Source organism: Podarcis gaigeae, assembly GCF_964106915.1.
Source record: "Podarcis gaigeae genome assembly, chromosome: 3".
In the NCBI taxonomy this organism is placed as follows: domain Eukaryota; kingdom Metazoa; phylum Chordata; class Lepidosauria; order Squamata; family Lacertidae; genus Podarcis; species Podarcis gaigeae.
Window position 1 is genome coordinate 1,782,464 of NC_139680.1, and position 24,960 is coordinate 1,807,423.

The 24,960-nt window shown below is 45.2% G+C and overlaps 1 protein-coding gene across 2 annotated transcripts in view; it reads left to right on the forward strand.

The window, feature by feature from the left end:
- Window positions 1–11,788: 11,788 nt before the first annotated feature.
- The window catches only part of CLIC5 (chloride intracellular channel 5), a 70,607-nt gene continuing 57,435 nt past the window's right edge, over window positions 11,789–24,960 (forward strand). The window contains exon 1 of one of the 2 annotated variants that reach the window (XM_083730699.1): window positions 11,789–11,809. Coding sequence is in view for 1 of the 2 variants with exons in the window: in XM_083730697.1 (XP_083586823.1) it covers window positions 23,685–24,149 (465 nt within the window). In the remaining variant the exon portion in view is untranslated. Of the gene's footprint in view, window positions 11,810–23,593; window positions 24,150–24,960 lie in introns of those variants that run through there. The other variant, XM_083730697.1, reaches the window with a different exon arrangement.

A 24,960-nucleotide genomic window follows, 5' to 3' on the forward strand; every position in this document is an offset into this window, starting at 1 on the left:
AAGCATCGTTCAGTGAACAGTACTGTACCAGTGATTTGCAATTCAGGATCCACAAGTTAGTCTTCCAAGTAAGCTTCCTTTTCAAACAGGATCCCCATATGCCCTGCTTAACTACACAGCTTATGTTGACTGACAGAAGGCAATGGCTTGGCAGCCTTTGCGGAGCAGGGAACAAGTTACATTCAACACTATCTAATCATTTCTCCTTCCAATATATCTAGTCCTATCTAAACCTTCAGTTTTGGGTCTAAGATGGGAGGTGCCTCCACGCAGTGAAAGAACACGAAAGGATGCTATTAGAGGCAACAAAGCTTCCTTTAGGAAAACGGAAGTCTTGTCCAAATGAGAACAAAAGAACTGCAGGTAACTGCAGACAATAAGAGATGCAACAGTAACAAGGACAAAAATCTGAGAAGCACAACGCTAAAAATATTAAGATCAACAGTAAAAAACAAACAAACAAAAAACCTTAGATAAATTAGAAGCAGGAAACCAGCTGGACATTTGGATGACAAAAGTGTGCTAAGGGACAAAAAGGAGATTAATAATGTACTTATTTATTTATACAAATATTTAAAGACCACACCTTCATATAAAATATCAAGTAGAACCAAACATCAAATACCAAAAAAACTAGAAAATAATTATAAAAATGACCGATTCTTCTTGAAAAAGTTTAAATAACTTAATAATTTGCTCTTTTGGCATAAAAATCTTTAAGAGATGCCTGAAAGCTAGCAGCTAAGATGGCCTGCAGAATCTCTGCTAGAAGAGTATTCCACAACATGGGACCATAGAACCAAAGAATTGTGGAGTTGGAAGGGATCCCAGGGGTTGTCTAGTCCAACACTCTGCAATACAGGGACACTAAATGCTCTACTTTTAGTTGAAGCCAGTTGAGCTTCTGAGTCTGTGGGGTGGCGGGTGGAATGATAGCACTGATTTCAGTGACTTAGCTGGGATGTATGAGCTCAGCTGGCCCTTAAGGTAGGGTCACCAGACGTCCCCGTTTCCCGGGGACAGTCCCCAGATTTGCGAATAAGTCCTCGGACAAATTCCATCCCCAGAATGTCCCTGGATTTCATCAAATGTCCCTGGGAAATGCAGCAGCGGCAGTCTCAGCAGCCCGGAGCAGCAGCCCGAAGTCCCCATATGATGGTGGTGCAGGGGCTCAAAGACGCAACTTCCGGGCTGCCTCCACCTTCTCTGACCCCAGCAACTAAGCTGTGAAGGGAGGCTTCATGCTGCCTATCGCAGCCTCCCAACTCCTACTTGTGTGCAAGCAGGAGTGGGGCGGGGATCTCTCAGCTGTGAAGGGAGGCTTCACGCTGTCTATCAGAGCTTGTGTGCAAGCAGGCAAGGATCTCTCAGGAAACGGGAAGCCTCCCTTTGCAGCTGAGGGGTCCCCGCCCCCTCCTGCTTGCATGCAAGTAGGAATGGGATTGGGGCTGCTCCAATGGGAAGGGAGGCATTGGGCTGCCTGAGCCTTGCTGCCACTCTTGGCCCTCCTTCTCTGCCTTCCATGCCTGACCTACCGCACTGCTTCCCAGGGGCTGCCCAGGCTCATGGAGAAAGGAGATAGAAGCCTCGGAGGAAGGGGAAATGTGGCGGTTGAGGTCAAGGCAGCAGCTGCCCCTCTGCCATTACCATCACTGCAGCATCAACATCCCAAACGTGTAGTATTTATTTATTTATTTATTTAAAGTGTCCCCGGATTCATTGAAAAAAATATGCTTACTTTACCTTAAGGAATCTGCCTGGCTTGTGCTCTCCCCAAAGCTACTCTGGCAGGTTAGGGGGGAATGCAGAACAGACTTAGTGGGAGGGGAAAGTCCCATTGCTCAAGTTGACATGACATTTACTTAACACTGCATTAGATGCAGCTGGACCCCAGTTGTTCAGGGCTTTATATATAGAAACCTTTAGCCTGGCCTGGTTGCATATAGGCAGACAGTACAGATGTTTTAGCAGAGGTGTTCCATATTGTCGGCTAGCTGGAGCTTCGAGGCAAGGCCAAGGTTCAGCCCCATATAGAACACTTTGCATTAATCCAGTCTTGAGGTTGCCCATGCACAATCCAGATGCAGTTGTAGCTGGCATATACTGTAACAGGCAAAGGTGGTAAATGGCACTCCTAGCCAGTGTAGTCACAAAGCTGTATCTGGGAGTCGTCCCATTCCCCCAAGCTTTCTTTCTTTCTTTCTTTCTTTCTTTCTTTCTTTCTTTCTTTCTTTCTTTCTTTCTTTCTTTCTTATACCCTGCCCATCTGGCTGGGTTTCCCCAGCCACTCTGGGTGGCTTCCAACAAGAGATTAAAAATACATTTTTTAAAAAAAAAGATGTCAAAGGCTTCCCTAAATAGGTCTGCCTTCAGATGTCTTCTAAGTGTCAGATAGTTGCTTATTTCTTTGACATCTGCTGGGAGGGCGTTCCACAGGGCAGGCGTCACTACTGAGAAGGCCCTCTGCCTGGTTCCTTGTAACCTCCCTTTTCACAGGGAGGGAACCGCCAGAAGGCCCTCAGAGTGTTGGACCTCAATGATTGATGGGGGTGGAGACACTCCTTCAGGTATACTGGGCTGAGGCCATTTAGGGCTTTAAAGGTCAGCACCAACACTTTGAATTGTGCTTGGAAATGTACTAGGAGCCAATGCAGGTCTTTCTAGACCAGTGTTATGTGGTCTCAGCGGCCACTCCCAGTCATCAGTCTAGCAGTGTGATGGTACAGTACAGTGAAGCCAGGCCGCTGGTCCTTGCCTGTGACGCTTCACCTTTTGGCATCGGCGCTGTCCTTAGTCCCCATTTTCCAGATGGAAGAGAAGCACTGCTCGCCTACTTTTCCAGGACGCTATCTCTGACTGAACGGAATTACAGCCAGCTCAACAAGGAGGCACTGGCACTTGTGGCTGGAGTGAAGAGGTTCCATGAATACCTCTATGGCAGGACTTTCGACCTCATCACTGACCACAAGCCGCTCCTGGGCCTCCTTGCCAGTGATCGACCAACTCCACTGGTACTCTTGTTGTGCATGCTGCGATGGACTGTTTTCCTGGCTGTCTACCACTACCAGCTCGTCTATCGCCCGGGGAAATCGATGGGCCATGCTGATGCCCTCAGCCATTGCCCTCTTCCAGCGTTTGTGGAAGACCTGACTCCTGCTTCATTGCTCCTCCTGATTGAGGATCTTCCGGCAGCGCCTGTACTGGCTGCCACTGTGGCCTCTGCATCTGCCCAGGATCGTACCATCAGCCGTGTGCTCAACTGGGTGTGGAGGGGGTGGCCACAAGGGCCTTTTGCATCAGAGTTCCAGCCCTTCGCAACCAGACAACATGAACTCTTGGCTCATCACGGCTGTCTGCTGTGGGGAGACTGAGTCGTGGTTCCCCAAAGACTCTGCCAACGCGTCCTTGAGGCTCTGCACATTGGCCACCCAGGAATCGTCAAAATGAAGGTGTTGGCTCGGTGTTACGTCTGGTGGCCTAACATGGACGATGCCATCACTGCCTGGGTTTCCGCCTGTCAAGCGTGCCAAGAATCGAGGCCTGCACCACCGGCAGCTAAGGGACACACCTGGGAGATGCCCAAGACACCCTGGTCGAGGGTGCACATTGATCTGGCCGGCCCCTTTCGTGGCAGGACTTTTATGGTAGTGGTGGACGCCTATTCCAAATGGCTGGAGGTGGCCCTGATGCCCTCCACCACTACCGAGGCCGTCATCCGGGTGCTGCGAGGTCTCTTTGCGATGCATGGGTGTCTTCGTCTCCAATAACGGACCGCAGTTCACCTCAGGCACTTTTGAGCGGTACCTTTTGGGACTGGGCATCCGCCATGCCCTAACAGCACCCTTTCATCCATCCAGCAATGGGCAAGCGGAGAGAATGGTGCACTCAGCAAAAGAGGCACTGGGGCGCCTGGACCGGGGAGACTGGCACGAGCGGGTCGCCTAATACTTGTTTGTGCAACACTTCGCCCCTCATGCGGCCACAAGGCGGAGTCCTGCTGAACTGCTTATGGGCTGCCGCCTCAGATCTCCGCTCGACCAGCTGCACCTGGACTTTGCCGTGGCCGAACCCCCAGGCTGTGCCAACGCGCCACTGTCATTTGTTCCAGGAAACCAGGTCTTTGCCCGGAACTTTGTGAGGCTCATTCCTTGGGTGCCAGCCACTGTAGTGGGAGTCACTGGACCTCACTTGTACCAGGTGGGACTCGAAAATGGACATTTGTGGCACCAGCACATAGACCAGCTTAGGCACAGGGTTGGGGATTTGGACACTACCGCAGTGTCCCCAGCTGCGCTCATGGCTCCGGAACAGACACTTACCGATGGCGAGGCTCCACCTACACCTCTCTCACAAACTGCAGGTGTGGAGCCGAACCAAGCCGCTTCAGATTGTCTGCCGGACTCCCCACAGACTCAGACCTCTGCCGTGCCTGACATTCCGCCAACTCCACTCGCAGAGGTTCCACCCACAGCAGCGGATCCAGGGGACTTGGTTTCAATGCCACCTAGGGTCACGCCACAGCCTCAGCAAGGATTGGGTGGCCCCACGGATGTGGGTACCAGTCCCCAGCGATCCGGCAGAGTTTCCAAGCGCCCAACATATTTAAAGGACTATGTTGTTAGAAATGTATCACTGTCGGTCTAATGGAAGTATGTGAAATGTAACCGATATGCTTTTGTGCCTAATTGAACCATTACGTGTAGTGCTGTATATAAGGAAACCATCACGATTGTAACTAACGACTTATCTCGGTGGGGAGGGGTGTTATGTATTGTATATAGTTTTCACTCAGGTCCACATATACAAATAAGGGGTTGAAGTGACATTCAGTGATTGGATAGTTACAGAAAGTTGAGCTCCACCCAACATGGCGACAAAGGTAGTTACTAAGTAATTTCGCTTACTCTTATCAAAGTTTTAAGTGGTTTTAAGCGGTTTTTATCTTCCCCTGTTTTTATCCGAGAGTTTTAATGATCTGCTGGCTGTGCTGGCTTTTATCCGAGAGTTTTAAATGAACTGCTGGCTGTGCTGGCTGTCTTTTATTATCTCTTTTTATTACCGCCACGACTGCCGCCGCCTCCCTAGCCTGGGAGAGACAAGTGAAAGGCAGTATTCTTGTGAGGAAGACTAAAGGACTTAAGGACCTCCCCAGCACAGTGCCCACGACGGTTCCCCTGCAAAATTGATTTATGGGCCATGGAAAACGCCCAAGAGACTCGGACGAGGCATTATCCTCTCCGAGGCCTAAGCAATCAAGGAAGGGTTCACTTAAAGGAGGGAGAGGCCCCGAGGAATGTAGCAACTCAAAATCGTTTTGATCCCCTAATTGCCCTGGAAATAACATCAAAAGATGAGGCCCCTGAGACGCTACAAATTGGAAACGCTAATGGTAACACAAATGGGGAGGGTCCCTATCCGAAGGAGGTGTTGGTAGCCGAATCTGCGGGCTGCTCAGGATGTGAGCAACTCCATCTAGTAATTAGAACTCTAAACTGTATATTTAAGAGAATTGACGGCCTATCCTCTCAGCTGCATAGCCTTCAGCAAAAACTGGATGACCAGCCGGTTCAGACAGCCCAAGATGGGGCAGTAGATGTTCCATTGCGCCAGCAGAAAGCTCCACCAAACACTGATCGTATGAAGAACTGCAAATACAATCTCAACCCCTCACTGAATCGCCAATCCCTGACTCTATATCCAAGGAAGATTTCCCTAATCTTCCGGGAAAGGGACCCAAGTTGGGCAACGCTACATGGGACTAAAGAGCACCTCAGATGGCTTCTAAAACTCGAGACATCACAAATAGATCTTTGTGCTGTGCTTCCCTTAGTCCGCCAGAACAGATATCAGAGAATAATGCTGGCTTTCCACTCTGCAAAAATCCCCTCTCTTATTATTCAGCAAAAAGTGTTTTTGAATAGTCTTGGCATTTTTCCAACGAGAGTTTTCATGGACTCCATAATTAGACCCCTCCTATCGGAGAGATTAATCAAGGAGACAGTACAACCTTCCCACCCTGAACCACAAAAGAGGGCTGAGCTGTACACCTCATGTCGGGGCCAGTCCCATAGTACCCCCACTCCTACAACTAAACACTATGATTGTGCCAGTAACTCTTTGACACCCCAGGAGGAAAGAGAGCTTATCGCCTCCTTTGGAGAGTTACCAGCGATGGAACAACAAGAAATTATAAATAGGCTGGACTCACTTAAACTTCAGCTCCTAAGTATCGCCTGCAACGGAGTTACTATGAATAATACCCACTCTAACTTAGCGGTGCCATGCCCCATGGAGGTGGAAACAACAATCCCCCAATATCCAGCATATAAGGTGCCATCGGCATTGGATGGGAAGGTCTCACTGCTGGAGGCAGACTCTTCTCCTCCCCTTCACACTGGTAACTCATCCCTGCTTTTAATAGACTTATCTGTTCCCTCTGAGATTAACCGATCAAAGAATGAATCTCAGGATAACACTCCCCTGGATAAATCGTCGCCCCTGCACCCCTCCATGCCGGACTTGGAATCAACATACATCGAAGACCATCCACAACCTGAGACGGTAGTAGCCACTCCAAGTCAGGCTTCTCCACTAAAAATCCAAAAATTACGTGAGGAAGACACTATAGTGTCGAGAGTCAACACAGAGTGGACTGAAGACCCAGCAGGACATATAAATCAAATGATCACAAGTGTTTCGGTTAGATCCCCAAAGAGGACGGCTCCAGCGGACTTGGCAGGAGCCTCTTCAGAGCCTAGTTGGGCCCGACAGGTAAAATCGCCAAATATTATCTCTACTAACCAGGATGCTAACTCTTTTCTGCCCCCCCAAAATTCTGGCCCTTGCGACTTGATCGTGCCACAACCGGCTCGCACCAGAGCAAAAGACTCACCACAACCGGCGCGCACCAGAGCAAAAGACTCACCACACCAGGACGTCAACCTTCAGCAAAGGAAAATAACAGACTTCTTTAAGGGAGCGTCCTTGCTGCATAAGAGCTCCCCACAAGAATTTAAATGACGGTTAGCCGGACAACCCAAAAAACCACCAATATCGATCCTCTGTTGGAACATCGCTGGCTGGCGTAGGAAAAAATGAGACCCAGAATTCCAGTCGTATATCAATTCGTTTCATATCATTCTATTGCAAGAAACTTGGGAGGAGGGTGAAATTGTCATAAACGGATTCGACCTTCTATCTCTTCCAGCTTGCCCCTCCCAGAAAGGAGGACGGCCGAAAGGTGGTCTAGTAATTGGTATCTCACTGAAGCTGCATTTCAAATTTTCATTAGTTTTGACTGCTCCCCCCCATGCTTTATCCGGGTTGATGTCGGGGGGGGGGGGAAGTATCACTGCTAATCTCCAATGTCTACCTCCCGCCAGGGGATTCGTCCCTTGAACTGCATGATAGATGGGAAATATTAGAAGATCATTTAGTATCATGCCGAGTTAAATATTCCAATAGCCAATCCTTAATTGGGGGTGACTTTAACGCACGCATAGCAGCAAATTGGGTCGATTTAACTAAAGCTAAATGGTGGTCTGCTCCATGCCTCGACAATTATGATTTGAGACATGCCGTGAGGAGAACCTCAAAAGACTCTAAAGTAAACGAGGCGGGAGTACTTCTTTACCAAATGGCTATTCGCTTAAACTTAGTACCCCTGAATGGTTGCTGCCCTCCCGATATACCGGGGGAGTATACCCACCTAGGCATAAAATCAAACAGTGTACTAGATTACCTTTTAGCCTCGAGTGATCTGATGCCGAAAGCTCTCTCTTTTAAGATTGACAATATTCAGTTCAGTGACCACCTTCCACTTGCTGCTATGTTTGACCTAGACTGGCACGGGGACGAGTACAGTCATCCAACTCAATTAGACACTAACACAGAAAACCCGGTAGAGGGTATTAATACGGCATTATGAGTGAAGGGTATAAAGTGGTCTGTAACGCAGGCTCAAAAATATTCTAAATTTTTTCAGCAGGAGATCATACAAACCTATTCAGCCCTTGACATAACCTCATATGAACACGATCAAACTATTAATCTATTTGCCAATCTGTTGAATGACCTCACGTCATTCTTTACTGTCCCAACCCACCAGGTAAATCGGGCCCACTCCAAGACAGGTGCACTGTGGTTTAACCGTAATTGCAAACAAGCCAAACAACATCTTTGTGCTATTTATAATGATTACAAATCCTCAGGGGCGACTATGCTTCCCAAGGAGTACTATCAGGCAAAATCAGCTTACAAATATGTGCAAAAAAAGGCCAAACAGGAATGGCAACTGAACCGCTGGCATGCACTTATAGCTGCCTCAAATACCCGTAATTCCCGAAAATTCTGGCTGTTGGTTAACAGAAAATCTAAAAGATACCCACTAACGGTTATTCCTGCCCCAGTTTGGGAATCATTTCTAAGGAACTATTTTGCCTTACCAGACCTTAATATTAATACAATCGATGGATTCTATGAGCAGCTCCCTCTTTGGCCACCCACTGACCCGGAATAAATCCACGGACTCATTTCTAATCTCAAAGTTGGAAAAGCCCCCGGTCCCAACCTAGTCCCGGCGGAAGCTATAAAACTTCATGCACACTGGTGGGCGAAAATCCTGGCTGTTACTTTTGATGCCGTAAACAACAGTGGGAAGGTTCCAAGAATATGGAAGGATGCGATTATTATTCCAATTCATAAAAAGGGCTCGACAGATGATCCGGGAAATTACAGGAATATCAGTTTATTGTCAATAATTGGGAAAATATATGCACGGTTCTTGTTAACTAAGCTTACTAAGTGGGTCGAAGAGAACAACCTGATTGGGCCTGAACAGGCTGGTTTTAGACCGAATCAGTCAGCGGTTGATCATGTCTTAGTTTTATACCACCTTGCCCGGAAATATTCCGTCCCAAATAGAGGCCAACTTTGCGCGGCCTTTATTGATTTAAAGGCCGCTTTTGACAGCATCCCCAGAGGATTACTCTGGGGAAAATTAGCACGATGGGGAATAGACAAAAGACTTTTGTGGCTAATAACTAAATTGCATGACGGATCAGCCGCAAGGGTGAGAATCACTCCGGCCGGCGACCTCTCAAATTCAGTAACCATCAATAGAGGTGTCCGTCAAGGATGTATCCTTGCTCCGACCCTTTTAAATCTATTTATAAGTGATATGAGGGCGCCTCTGATAGATTCTCAAGAAACGATCCATGCCCCCCCGCCTTGCCCAATATCGTTGCCCCCTTCTACTCTACGCAGACGACGCAGTGATCCTATCTTTCTCAAGAGTAGACCATAGGAGGGCACTGAAAATTTTTGATGCTTACTGCAAATCAAATTTTCTTACAATTAATCATGCCAAGTCCAAAGTTCTAATTTTCACCAAGAGTCGAAAAACCTATAATTGGAGAATAGACGGAAAAGCCATTGACCAAGTCTTTAAATTTCAATACTTGGGAGTCCTTCTCCAACACAACATGGGCTGGAAGGTCCATCTGGCATATGTATTAAATAGAGCTAAAGCCCTTTCCTTTGCGCTACTGCGTTTTTTCTTTTCAGATGGGGCTTTCCATATTCCATCAGTGTTAAAAGTTTTCAAGGCAAAGGTGATTGCAACAATAGCATATGCAATCCCAATATGGGGGTCCTTTGTTAATCTAACCCAATTGGAGGTAATCCAAAACCAGCTGCTAAGAAGGTTGCTAAAATTACCCAGGTGTGCAGGCAATACTGCTATACGACTCGAACTAAATGTTACATCTCTAGAAACCACATTATGGAAATGCATCCTCTGTTACTGGTTGGCACTATGGCATAAACTTCCAAATCTCCACTTGATACAGTGTCTCTGGAGAGACGACTTCCCTAGCCCTTGGGCAAAAATAATACATGGGAAACTTGTGTCCTTAGGACTATCTCCATCTGAACTACTAAAATTGGATTTAATTTCTGCCAAGAGAATTATAACTCACAAATTAGAGGAGATGGATTTACAATTTAATATTGCGACAGGTGGTGGCACCTGTTCGCCGATAAACCTTGGCTTAACACCACCAACGAAACTTCCGTCTTATTTAACTACCTTATCTGTGGTGATGCACAGGTACGCCTTTATAAAGGCTAGATTCAATGTTTTCCCATCAAATGTGTTGGGTAACAGACTCTCCAACGGACAGATCTCACTCCTCTGTGACTGTAAAAGTGGATCTATAGAATCGTTATATCATATAATCTTCTGTTGTCCTTTACATTCGGCTTCACGGTCCAAGTTTCTGGCCCCATATTTATCGAGAATAGCTGACAGACCTCAGGAAGCCCAAATAATATACTTATTAAACGACGAAGACTCAAGTAGATCCCTTGCAGTTGCTAGATACCTGATTAATGTCTTATTTCATAAGAGGAGAAATGGATCACTGTATGACTCTGACAGCTTAGCCAAACTTAAGAACCATCAATAAGTGCCAGAACTAAGACGCATATCCCCCAAAATCTGAGGGATTTGAATTGCGGTTGACATAGAGGGAGCTTATTGTGTACAGTTTACTTAATTGAAGTAAAATTGGTTTTATAGGGGTGTTTTAACTTGGAACTGTTTAAATTGTATTGTTTATGGATAAATTTTGATGTATTGTTTTTAGATATGGGCCAATGGCCGTAATAAATCAATCAATTTCAATCAATTACAGAAAGTTGTTACTGTTGTGTTGTAGTGGAGCTCTATATAAGCAGGCTGGCTGAACCCTTCAGTTCAGTTCTGTTCCGGCCTGTGAATAAACAAGAGCTGTCTGAAGAGTCGCTGTGTCGTCTGATATTCTCACCCAGCACTTAATAGGAATGCTGCCTCCATCCTGCAGCATGAATCCCCTTTTTGTATTGGGCATCCATCACCTTCTTCACTATAGAGATGACTGCTGCTTCTTTCTATACAGGAGTCACTGTGCCAGGCAAAAGGAGGCTCTACTAAGGAGGCCGGATTCCATCGCATGAATCTAAGAGACAAGATGGGGGGAAAGGTGCCATAAAGCACAGCCCCCCCCCCCGAACCTGGGCGTGCGGTGACACTTCCATGGGTGTAGCCAGGATTTTTGTTGGGGGGGCAGAACCTCAGATTTGTATTGATTGGGGGGCAGCTGCTCCCTGCCCCCCCGGCTATGCCCATGGACACTTCTTGGGGGGCATAGCACCCAAAATGCCTGAAAGGGCACCCCCGGCCAGGCAGGGCCCCCGACTTTCCTTTACAAGAAAGAAAAAAGAGAGGAGCGGGGCAAACTGCCTCCCTCCAGGATGAGACGGGGGGGCTGCTGCGTCCCTGGGTAGGGCGGGGGGGGGACACCCTGTCTTCTCTGTTCAGCATCCCAGCCTTTGCACGCTTTCAAGACTGGCTGCGAACTTTCCTCCGCTTTCCTCGCTTCCTGGTTTCGCGAGCTTCTCCCGCAGTCAAGCGCGGGACGCGAACTCGGCCCGGCGAAGAGGCGGAGCCCGAGCGGGGGGGTCCTCCTTCACCGCGCAGGCGCGCTCAGAGGAAAGAGGTGGCCTTCCCCCCCCCCCTTCTGGTCCCGGGCGAGGCCCCGGAGCTTCGCGGGCCGGGTCCCGGGCAAGAGGCCGGCCCGCGCGGCCCCCTTGCAGGACAGGGTCTGGCGGCCACGAGCAGCAGGTGAGGAGCGGGGCTGACCGGGGTCGGAGCTGAAGGGGGACGCCAGGAGCGCCCGCGGGCGCGGAAGGACAGAGTGGCGGAGCCTGGTCGGGATGGAGACCAGAATGACCAGCCCTTCGCCTGATGCAGCTCTTGTACCAGAAGAAGGTACGAAATGACCACGAGAGAGCATCAGAATCATTTAAAAACCCGTAAGGAATGATTGGATGCAGCACTTTATCTAGAATTAAAAGGACACCTCTTAAAATATTGCAGTTAGGCTAGAAGCTTAATAATAATAATTCATTTATAGCTTTTCAAACTGACTTGTTCAGCAGATTACAGGGAAATTATTTTGGAACATTATAGTAACTAGAGCAGTGTCCGGATATTTTGGCAAGAGCCATAAGTATTGCTCGTTTCGAGATTCTCTTCAAAAATCTTAGCAGTGATGTTCATATTTCTGTGGTGGCCACAATGAATAAGCAAAACTGAGCCCATACCGACTTGGAAAGTGTGTGCCTGCAATTCAGCCATAATCTAGTCTTGCCTTCCCCAAAGTGGTGCCCCTGGGTGCCCCAGCAAGGTCTTCTGCCCCACCAGATTTTTTTTTAATAAAATAAATAATGCAGTTGGTGGGACTCCAACTCCCCCCCCCCCCCCGCTTACTTTCCCACTTGGGCCATGAGGCATTCTTGGGGAATTGAGGCGGCAGGCAGCTGAAGCCTCTCCAGCACTTTGCTTTGAAGCACGTCCCTCTGACTGCAACAAGTGTCCCCGTCCCCTGGCCCCTTGTCAGAAATTAAATAGTGACACTCCCTGTCCCCACCCGTGTTTCATCAGCTTTGCAGAGGGTGGAGGGCAGCTGGTGCCACTGACTTGCTCAGGTTGGAAAGAAGAGTGCATTTGCCAGTGTCGTCCTTGCAGGATGTGTCACCTGCAAAAAGCAGCTGGCTCCGTTCCATGAAGATTGCACACTTGTAATGCACTTTGAGCTCTTTACCTTTCCCAGCCTAAGCGTAATCCTAAACTTGCCCTAAACCAGGGGTCAGCAACCTTTTCCAGCGGGGGCCGGTCCACTGTCCCTCAGGCCTTGTGGGGGGCCAGACTTTATTTTGAAAGGGAAAAATAATGAATGAATTTATATGCCCCACAAATAACCCAGAGATGCATTTGAAATAAAAGGACACATTCTACTCATGTAAAATCATGCTGATTCCCGGACCATCCGCAGGCTGGATTTAGAAGGCAATTGGGCCAGATCCAGTCCCCGGGCCTTAGTTTGCCTAACCATGCCCTAAACGTAATCTTGAGCATGACTTTCATTTCAAAACAGAAGTATGGCAGTGCTGGAACACTGTGCATGAAGTGGGCCATCTTTTCCAGTCAGTGTTTTGTTTTTTGTTGTGAAGAGAGCACAAGTTTTCTTCCAGTCTGAATTGGTGCCTGAGGAGCAGGCTGACTGCAGCTGTTTTGGCAGAAATGAAAGTCTGGTGAACATGGTAGGCTTGGTCCCTTTAAAGACCAACTCCCTCTTATCAGACGCCAGAGATTGGTCACTTCTTCCTCTTGCCCCATTTGTACGCTTTATACTGGTTGGGGACCCTTGAACTAGTCCATTATTACTACCTGAGAAATACTCGCCTAAGGCTTAACTGGGATAGCGGGAGCATGCAACTAGTAATTATATATGGGTGGCCTGGAATTGCATTTAAAGGGCTCTGAACCTATGCGCCAATATGTATGTTCACAGAATTTACATGCCCCACAGCAAGGCAGGGAATTGGTGTGACATGTAAATGCTGCATACATACAGGCCTGTGTTTATGTAAAAAACCTTACATATGATGTGTGATTTTTGCTCATCACTTGTCTTGTTTAAATTCAGCTTGAGTTGCGGTTGGTATATCATACCATGAACTGGCCTTACATATTATGTTTATTGTGACACTTCGCGTTATAGCATAAAGCTGTAGCTGCTTAACACTTTATGCATCTGATGAAGTGAGCATTACAGGGGGAAACTGTATAGGTCAACTCAGAAAAAAGCCACATTGAATTCAGTGGTGTTTACTTCCAGGTAAGTGCATGTAGGATTGAAGACTTGGACTATGAAAGCTCATGCCACAATAGATTAATTGGTCTTTACAGTGTTACAAGACTATGCACGTTTGCTTAATATATTATGGTTGCAATGGTTGTCAAGTTAGGCTGCTTAAAATTCTATTGAAATCTGGGAGAACAGCAAGCAACTGACCACAATCTTGCAGTAGGTGGATTTGTTTATCTATTAGCTACACATTTCTTGACCACCAGCTTCTTCTTTGTGCATGTAAACCAAACAATTTCTCAGGATCCTTCTATTAAAGCCTTCTTTTTGGATTTTATCTGAAGGGAAATTTGCTGAAGTATAAAATGCATTAGCCAATGTTCATCCTCACATGTGTGTTGAAAAGAAGGAGGATATCCCAAGTAGACTGCATTAGACTGCATTTCCAACACAGCTGTAGAATTCAACCCATTTTAGCAGTTGCTATGAAGGATGGGAAATCTTGCAAAACAAATCTGAATTTGTATGTAAGTATTCTTTCATTCACCTTTGAACCTGCTTTGTGGAAGAAGAAAAAAAAGACACCAAACTCACAATTGAAAACCAGTGTGATTCAGTAACTATAGTATGTTGTGCTTAGCCAGAGTTAGGTTATCCCACTTTACCCTACAGTGTTACAGATTGAGGTTGAATCCTGACAAGACAGAAGTACTGTTTTTGGGGGACGGGGCAGGCTGGTGTGGACGACTCCCTGGTCCTGAATGGGGTACTGCATTTTTCGCTCTATAGGACACACTTTTTCCCCTCCAAAAATTTAGGGGAAATGTGGCTTCAGCGAAAGCAACAGAGGCTTTGCGTTGCTTTCGCTGAAGCCTGGAGAGCGAGAGGGGTCGCCTGAAGCCTTTGGAGCGCAGCGGGACCTCACACTGCGCTCTGAAGGCTTCGGGTTCCTTTTGCTGAAGCCGGGAGAGCAAGACTCTCCTGGCTTCAGCAGAGAGGGAGAACTGCGCAGCGCCCCTTCAGCGAAGCGGGAGGAGAAGTGGAAGGGGATCTGTTTCTCCTGCCGCTTTGCTGAAGGGGCGCTGAGCAGAGAGGGGAGAGAATTCCCCCCTCCCCGTTCTCCCCCTCTTATGGTCCGGTGCGTCCTATAGAGCAAAAAATACGGTAACTGTGCCCTTAAAGGACCAGATGCGGAGGCTGAGAGTCATTTTGGACTCACAGCTGTCCATGGAGGTGCAGGTCAATTCTGTGTCCAGGGCAACTGTCTACCAGCTCCACCTGGTACACAGGCTGAGACCCTACCTGTCTGCAAACTGTCTGGCCAGAGTGGTGCATGCTCTAGTTATCTCCCGTTTGGACTACTGCAATGTGTTCTATGTGGGGCTACCTTTGAATGTGACCCGGAAACTACAACTAATCCAGAATGTGGCAGCTAGACTGGTGACTGGGGCGGCCGCTGAGACCATATAACACCAGTCCTGAAAGACTTACATTGGCTCCCATACATTTCCAAGCACAATTCTGTTGGTGCTGACCTTTAAAGCCCTAAACAACCTCGACCCAGTATACCTGAAGGAGCGTCTCCACTCCCATCGTTCAGCCCGGACACAGAGGTCCAGCTCCGAGGATCTTCTGGTGGTTCCCTCACTGCAAGAAGTGAGGTTACAGGGAACCAGGCAGAGGGCCTTCTCAGTAGTGGCACCTGCCCTGTGGAACGCCCTCCCATCAGATGTCAAGGAAATAAACAACTATCTGACTTTTAGAAGACATCTGAAGGCAGCCCTGTTTAGGGAAGTTTTTAATGTTTGATGTTTTATTTTGTTTTAAATATTCTGTTGGGAGCTGCCCAGAGTGGCTGGGGAGGCCCGCTCAGATGGGTGGGGTATAAGGTACACCTCAATACAGTGGTACCTTGGGTTACATACGCTTCAGGTTACAGACTCCGCTAACCCAGAAATAGTACCTCAGGTTAAGAACTTTGCTTCAGGATAAGAACAGAAATTCTGCTCCAGTGGGAGGCCCCATTAGCTAAAGTGGTGCTTCAGGTTAAGAACAGTTTCAGGTTAAGAACGGACCTCCGGAACGAATTAAGTACTTAACCCAAGGTAACACTGTACTACAATTGTTCATCCTTCTATTGCTTATAATGTAACATTGCTGTAAATTAATGTTCAGAAATGAACTTTGAGAACATGGATCTCTGACTGCAAATGAGATCTTTGGTTATCAACTTGCTAATGTTTCATTAAAAAAGCAAAGTGCCAAGATACACACCTGGCAGCTATGGTAAAAGGTAAAGGTAAAGGTACCCCTGCCCGTACGGGCCAGTCTTGACAGACTCTGGGGTTGTGCGCCCATCTCACTTAAGAGGCCAGGGGCCAGCGCTGTCCGGAGACACTTCCGGGTCACGTGGCCAGCGTGACAAAGCTGCATCTGGCGAGCCAGCGCAGCACACGGAAACGCCGTTTACCTTCCCGCCAGTAAGCGGTCCCTATTTATCTACTTGCACCTGGGGGTGCTTTCAAACTGCTAGGTTGGCAGGCGCTGGGACCGAGCAACGGGAGCGCACCCCGCCGCGGCGATTCGAACCGCCGACCTTTCGATCGGCAAGTCCTAGGCGCTGAGGCTTTAACCCACAGCGCCACCCGCGTCCCTTCAGCAGCTATGGTAGTAATGTCCAAATAAGCTCTTAGAAGGTTTCTGTTGCTTCAGGAAGCTTTGCAATGCTTCATAATCTCATAATTCTTAGAAATGTGTTGTGCTCTGTGGAGATCTAGGTAAAATACTTCTTTTGTAGAGAAACCCAACAGTGACATTGTCTGCCTCTGGAAATATGTAAATTCGTAAATGTTTGACATGTATCTTGTGCCATCTGATTTTAACAGTCATCTTAATCAGTTCAAACTTAATAGCCACATTAAAGTCCTCATATTGTGCCAGTTCGATAACTCCTAGTCATAGTGATACATAGTGAGTTAGTGTGATATAGTGTGGTATAGAATGGTAGACTAGGACGTGTGGAGACCAGGGTTCAAATCCCTCCTCAGCCATGGATCTCACTGGGTGGCCTGGGCCAGTCACAGTTCTCAGTCTAACCTACCTCACAGGGTTGTTGTGAGGATAAAGTGGGGAGAAGTAGAACCATGTACTTGGTGGGTTATAATAAATAACTAAATAATAAAATCTTGATGTCTGAGAAGTTTGGGGACTAAAAACCCAAACTTATCTATAAAAGTATATCTGTTATTACTGATATAACCGAGGTCATATGACTGCATGTTCCAGCAGTTGTTGTTTTTCTGGGAAAGAGGTCTAAAGAGTCTAATAATCTCTTGAAACATAGCTGTATACATATGAATGTCAAAGGTAAAGGTAAAGGTAAAGGTAAAGGTACCCCTGCCCGTACGGGCCAGTCTTGACAGACTCTGGGGTTGTGCGCCCATCTCACTTAAGAGGCCAGGGGCCAGCGCTGTCCGGAGACACTTCCGGGTCACGTGGCCAGCGTGACAAAGCTGCATCTGGCGAGCCAGAGCTGCACACGGAAACGCCATTTACCTTCCCGCTGGTAAGCGGTCCCTATTTATCTACTTGCACCCGGAGGTGCTTTCGAACTGCTAGGTTGGCAGGCGCTGGGACCGAGCAGCGGGAGCGCACCCCGCCGCAGGGATTCGAACCGCCGACCTTTCAATCGGCAGTAAATGAGAATTTGTTTGTTCTTTTTCTAGTGAGTAACCACGGATGTGACAATGTGCTACCAGACACACAGCCTATCTTCTTATCTCATGGGCCTGCCTTTAGAAAGAAGCTCACCAAGCAAGCTATGAATTCCACAGATAATATCCCCTTTTGTGTCATCTCTTGGATATTACTCCACTGCCCAACAATGGGTCGCTTGACAGTGTGAAGGATCAGCTTGTTAGTGCCATCCCAAAAGAGCCACAACATATAAACTATCAGCAAGAATCATATGCCTGTTTTATTCGAGTTTTTCTTGGCAGCATACTTGTCTTTGTCTTTCTTCTAGTGTTCATAAAACATTTAATTCACAGTGACTTGCCAGGTCTGTGGGTACAAAATGCTGAAATAATTGAGCCATTGTTTCAGACTTAATGCTTTCTTAAAATAAAAGTATTGCTCATAAGAAGCCTTCTTAAAAATTGTATATGTGTATGAACAAGAGCAATACCACGTGAAATCTTCTGTTCAGCTGGGGTAGACAGCAGAACATTTGTGGGAAGGGTTAAAAGCTTTTATAGAGAAACATGGAAGGCTGAGTCACTGGAAATCTGAGATGGAAATAATCTTAAATGCGCTTTAAGCTTTCAGTCTTCTAACTTAATCAAATAATTAATTTTATAACTTGCAGTTCTGCAAGTTGTAAAAAGTGGAAATCACACGTTCTATATCATGCATGCACAGATTGGTTTAAATTGCTATGTATAAGAATTTTTAGGGGACGCGGGTGGCGCTGTGGGTAAAACCTCAGTGCCTAGGACTTGCCGATCGCATGGTCGGCGGTTCGAATCCCCGCGGCGGGGTGCGCTCCCATTGTTTGGTCCCAGCGCCTGCCAACCTAGCAGTTCGAAAGCACCCCCGGGTGCAAGTAGATAAATAGGGACCGCTTACTAGCAGGAAGGTAAACGGCGTTTCCGTGTGCAGCTCTGGCTCTCCAGATGCAGCTTCGTCACACTGGCCACGTGACCCGGAAGTGTCTTCGGACAGCGCTGGCTCCCGGCCTATAGTCTGGCAAGACTGGCCCGTACGGGCAGGGGTACCTTTACCTTTACTTAAGAATTTTTATTTAAAAAAATTCTCTTACAGAACGCTAAGGGTTGAGCTATGTAGCAATTGCATATGCTTTAATAAGATCTAAATGAAAATAAAGGCAAACTTTATGTTAAGTTATTGAAGAAATGTGATGGCTTAATCTAATATAAGCAGCAAATTTTCCATTTACTGATTCAAAATTACTTTGTCACAATCCTCTTCCTAGTGTATATACAGCAGAGGAACTAGCAGTAGACTCAGCATATACTGGTAGTTAAAATTTCTAGATCTACCCTCTCCTACATGGTCTCTGCGTTAGAGTACACGAATAGGTGTTTTACTTAATACCTATTATTATACTCTAACTAATTTCCTTCCTGTAAAGTTTGAATGATCACATTCCTAAACAAAGTTATTTCCAAGGAAGTGTCTTCTGATAGTTTCCTCTATCTTCAGTGCAAGCTAAAACAAGGAAAAGTGAGTGCCAAATCATATCCATATCAGTTTGAATTTCACAATTTTTTGTCAAAACAAAAAAAAATTCCTTCCAGTAGGACCTTAAAGACCAACTAAGTCAGTTCTTGGTATGAGCTTTCGTGTGCATGCACACTTCTTCAGATACGATATCTGAAGGTACGTATCTGATATTCAGATACGTATCTGATATTCTTCAGATACGTATCTGAAGAAGTGTCCATGCACACGAAAGCTCATACCAAGAACTGACTTAGTTGGTCTTTAAGGTGCTACTGGAAGGATTTTTTTTTGTTTTGACTATGGCAGACCAACACGGCTACCTATCTGTAACAATTTTTTGTGTAAAGCTTTGTATGTACCGGTATATATGCGTGTATATTTAAATGCATTCTAGAGTCTGCTACATTTTGGTTTATGCTGCAGGCTGTCTTTCAGGTTTCAGTCCTGAGCTGCCTAGAGCTTTTTACGTCAAAATGTGAACTATAAATGTGCTTCAGTAGTGCTACTGAAGTCAGTTGGCAGTCAGTTCAGAGCTTTCAACACCTGCATTGTTTCTGAGATGTCCCCAAAAGTGTTCTACACCAACTGCAGCTTCTGAGCCAGACCTTAAGGCAGCCTTGTAGAGGGAATTGTGCTGATTTCAGCCATGAAATCACCAATAGTAGCCAGACACGGCCTGTTCAGGGACAGCCATACGGGGAGCCAGCCAAAGCTGGTGAAAGGCACTCAGCTGTGGTTTCCACCTGGACTTGCACCAGCATAGTTTTCTCAAACTCTACCCACAGTCTACAAGGGGGAGTGCAGTATCATGGAGAACAGTCCCCAGTTCTTAGAAAAGGGAGTAACCCACCAAGGCTCTGTCTTTTCAAGATTCAGGTTTAGCTTATTCACCATCACCGAACCCACCACTATCCAGGCACCAAAAAGCTGCACAGTCTCTCCCAACTCAGGTGTTACAGAGAAAGCTGTGTGTTATCAACACATTTCAATTGTGATTCCGTCCCCCCCCCCCTATCATATGAATGTACCCCAGTCCTAATTGTTTGGGAATGTTTGTAAGAGTCCTCGTGTTTCTCTTACAAACTCGGTTAATGCAGTTTTTCTTGCACACTTGTGGAACACCGTCCCATCAGTTGTCTAGGAGATAAAAAACTATGGAACTTTTAGAAGACATCTGAAGGGAGCCCTGTAGTGGGTAGTTTTTAATGTTTGATGTTTTATTATGTACTGGAAGCCACCCAGAGTGGCTGGGTATAAATAAAACTATTATTATCTGAAACTGGCGTGATACTGGGTCCCTACAATGAGATGACAAGGGAATTCATTCCTATATCGAGAACAGAAAACAACCCAGCAAACATTTGCTGCTGTTGCTTTCAGTCTTCAAATGGTAAAAGTGTGTGTGTGTTGATAGATAAGAGATCAATCCCAACAAAACCAGGTGAAAATAATTACATTTTATTAGTCCTCCCATTTTTACAAAAACCATGATGTAAAAATAGAACATTAAATTATTTTGAGAATCGTGTGTAGGTACTTTGTTTTTGTTTTTTATAAAATATTTATTAGAGTTTTACGAAAAGACAAATACATACATACAACAAAAAGAAAAAAGAAAAAAACCAACATAGCCAAAAATGCAGAGAAAATACAGAAAATAGAAAATACACAAAAAGGCATCAAAAAAGATAATAAAAAACATAAAAAGAAAAAAATCCAATTTTTAACTTCATACTTATTTAAACCTCTTTCTTGACTTCCTCACACCTCCTTTTTTTGTGTTCCCCTTTACCCAATCAAGTTCAGCAAATCCTTGCCCTCTTTCAAATCTCATTGATAATTATGTAATTCTGCCTATTATGTCTCCGATTTTTCTCCTTTTAACTTAGTCGCTTATACCATATTGTTTAAATTTGACATAATGTAACTCTAGTCTTTACCCTTTTTTAAAAAAAATCATTTTTACATACTCTTTCTAACTTTGTCACTAATGCCATATTATTTTTATATCCAACATCATTTTAACATTCATAGATTTTGCAATGTTTCTGCAGATAGTCTTTAAACTTCTTCCAATCCTCTTCCACGACTCTTCTCCCAGGTCTCGGATTCTGCCAGTCATTTCTGCCAATCCCATATAGTCCATCACCTTCATCTGCCATTCTTCCAGAGTGGGTAAATCCTGTGTCTTCCAATGCTTTGCGATGAGTATTCTTGCTGCTGTTGTTGCATACATAAAAATGTTCTATCTTTCTTTGACATGAATTGGCCGACCATGCCCAGGAGAAAGGCCTCTGGTTTCTTAAGGAAGGTATATTTAAATACCTTTTTCAGCTCATTATAGATCATTTCCCAGAAAACCTTAATCTTTGGGCATGTCCACCAAAGGTGATAGAATGTACCCTCAGTTTCTTTACATTTCCAACATTTATTATCAGGCAAATGATAAATTTTGCAAGCTTGACTGGGGTCATGTACCACCTATAAATCATTTTCATAATATTCTCTCTTAGGGCATTACATGCCGTAAATTTCATACCGGTGGTCCACAACTTTTCCCAGTCAGCAAACATAATGTTATGACCAATGTCTTGTGCCCATTTAATCATAGCTGATTTAACCGTTTCATCCTGTGTATTCCATTTTAACAGCAAGTTGTACATTCTTGATAGTATTTTAGTTTTCGGTTCTAACAGTTCTGTTTCCAATTTTGATTTTTCCACCTGGAAGCCCATTTTTTTTGTCCAAATTATAGGCCTCTCTTATTTGATAGTAATGAAGCCAGTCTCGCACTTTATGTTTTAGTTTCTCAAAACTCTGCAATTTCAATTTGTCTCCTTGTTCTAATATCTCCCAATATTTTGGCCTTTTGGCCTCCATATTGAGTCTTTACAAAGCCTCTGTTTCCATAGGTGACAACCACCTTGGGGTCTTATTTTCCAATAAATCTTTGTATCTTATCCAGACATTAAACAACGCTTTCCTGACAATATGGTTTTTGAATGCTTTATGTGCTTTAGCCTTGTCGTACCAGAGATATGCATGCCACCCAAAAACATTATTAAGGTAAAGGTACCCCTGCCCGTACGGGCCAGTCGTGTCCGACTCTAGGGTTGTGCGCCCATCTCACTTAAGAGGCCGGGGGCCAGCGCTGTCCGGAGACACTTCCGGGTCACGTGGCCAGCGTGAGAAAGCTGCTCTGGCGAGCCGGCACCAGCGCAGCACACGGAAACGCCGTTTACCTTCCCGCTATAAAGTGGTACCTATTTATCTACTTGCACTTAGGGGTGCTTTCGAACTGCTAGGTGGGCAGGAGAAAAACATTATTAAAACCTTCTAAATCCAAAATGTCAGTGTTCTCAAGAAACAGCCAGTCTTTCAGCCAGCAAAATGCTGCTGATTCATAGTAAAGTTTTAGGTCTGGCAGGGCAAATCCACCTCTTTCCTTTGCATCAGTTAATATTTTAAATTTTATTCTGGGCTTTTTGCCCTGCCAGACAAATCTAGAAATGTCTCTCTGCCACTTCTTGAAACAGTCCATCTTGTCCACAATCTGCAGAGTTTGAAACAAAAATAACATTTTTGGCAACACATTCATCTTTATAACTACAATTCGATCCAACAAGGAAAGCTTCAATTTAGACCCTATCTCTAGATCTTTTTTAACTTCTAACCAACATTTCTCATAGTTATCTTTGAATAAATTCAATTTTTTTGCTGTCATGTTAATCCCCAAATATTTAACTTTCTTAACCACAGTCAAACCTGTCTCATTCTGAAACCTTTCTTTTTCCATTGGTGTTAAGACCTTGGTTTGTGTCTTATTCAATTTAAATCCTGCCACATGACCAAATTCTTGAATCAATTCTAATACCCTTTTCGTACTAGATTCTGGCTCCTGTAATGTCAAAACCAAATCGTCTGCAAAAGCCTTCAATTTATATTGTTTAACTCTGACCTGAATACCTTTAATCAAACGGTCCCTTCTAATCATATTCAGCAAAACCTCCAGGACCGCCGTCCAGCCCTGGAGATTTGCCCAGTTGCATGTTCTGAATGGCACCTTCAATCTCATGTTCTGTAATTTTAATGCAGTTTTTCTTGCACACTTGTGGAACACCGTCCCATCAGTTGTCAAGGAGATAAAAAACTATGGAACTTTTAGAAGACATCTGAAGGGAGCCCTGTAGTGGGTAGTTTTTAATGTTTGATGTTTTATTATGTACTGGAAGCCACCCAGAGTGGCTGGGTATAAATAAAACTATTATTATCTGAAACTGGCGTGATACTGGGTCCCTACAATGAGATGACAAGGGAATTCATCCTATATCCAGAACAGAAAACAACCCAGCAAACATTTGCTGCTATTGCTTTCAGTCTTCAAAAGGTAAAAGTGTGTGTGTGTGTTGATAGATAAGAGATCAATCCCAACAAAACCAGGTGAAAATAATTACATTTTATTAGTCCTCCCATTTTTACAAAAACCATGATGTAAAAATAGAACATTAAATTATTTTGAGAATCGTGTGTAGGTACTTTGAACAGTGCAAGGGTTAAAGGGGAGCAAGTCAGGAGAGTGTTGATTTAAAGCTGTCTGTAAATGATTGCTGGTAATCTGTCACGTGTAACAAAGCATTCAGAAAGTATACCACAAACATTGCTTACTCTCACTGTTTATCTGTCACGGTTGCCAAGTTAGTTCCAAGTCTCAGAGATCACCGAAGCAGCTGATTTAACTAACTGCCCAGCATGGAAAATGTGGGAAACACAGAGAATGCTAGGCTGTGTGGAATTCCAAATTCAGAGGAAGCGGAACAAGTTTATGATCAAATCAGTGAAGACCTAGCATGCCTTTCTTTTAAGGCTGTGACAGACTGCATGGATATGAGAAGTGGAGAGAGCCTGGAAAACAGCTATGTGGATTCTCTGTCATCTCAGTATAGCTGCAATGGGAAAGAAGAACGAAATTCCTTTCAGAGAGAGATTTTTGCTCTGGAAGGTCAGCAACATCAGGAGGAGATGCAGCTGCTTAGCCCAGCACAAAGTGACAAAGGGAGCTCCTCTGCAAATAAAGCATCTTCAACCCATCACATTCTAAAGAAGATCCACAGCATGGCCAGAAATGCTCAAAATACCATCAGATTGCCCGGCAATAATAATTCAGAAGAAGACAACTTTCAGAAAGAGGACCTTCAGCTTTTCCTCATCATTAAGGCAGGTTCTTTTTCCAAGTATATACACAATTATGTGAATGAGACTAATAATGTCTGTATTAGATTTGCTTGTTTCCTTGCTGTTTTGTCTGATGAAATCTTTTTGTAACTCAAAAGCAAGCTACTCAACAATTGCCCATTGCTAACTGGTTTGGACATTTGATCAACCTGTAAACTACCATAATAATTGTGATCATCTTTGAGCTATTGGAGGACTTGTGCTTTGCAGAAGAAAATAACACACTTTAGAGCTTGTGCCTTCCTACAGTATAACTTCAAATTATGTAGTAGTTATTTCATTATGTAGTAGTTAATTATGTGTGATTTCAGACTGTCCCTCTGCTCTTTCATGGCTATTTCCAGGGTCACTTTTCTGACAATGCTCTCTTGAGAAAAGCTTATAGTTTGCTATGTTTGCCTGGTGTCTGGGCAGAAGTGTTTTTGTGCTATTGTGCATGAATTGAGAAGCCATGGGCTGTGCTGCCTTCCTAAGTGATGCCTTTGTTGCAATCATTCATGGTGAGGGAATGGGCAAAACACTTCACAGATCCCTGATGAAGAGCCTTCTCTCTATCAGAAGACAGAATGCGCAAGGAATCCTGTTCTCCCTCCTTTGAGCACCACGTAACACTTGCAGGGGCAGGATCCATTGGTGCATATATCACATATAACAGAGTAATCCAAACTATAGGAAATTCTTTTCGGTGGATTGCACTGGGGTAAATGATGCAACTTCAAACTTCATTCAGGAGAAGGCCTGCTGCTGAGCAGGGCTGGCCCAATACATTTTGGCACCCGAGACAAACGGCAAA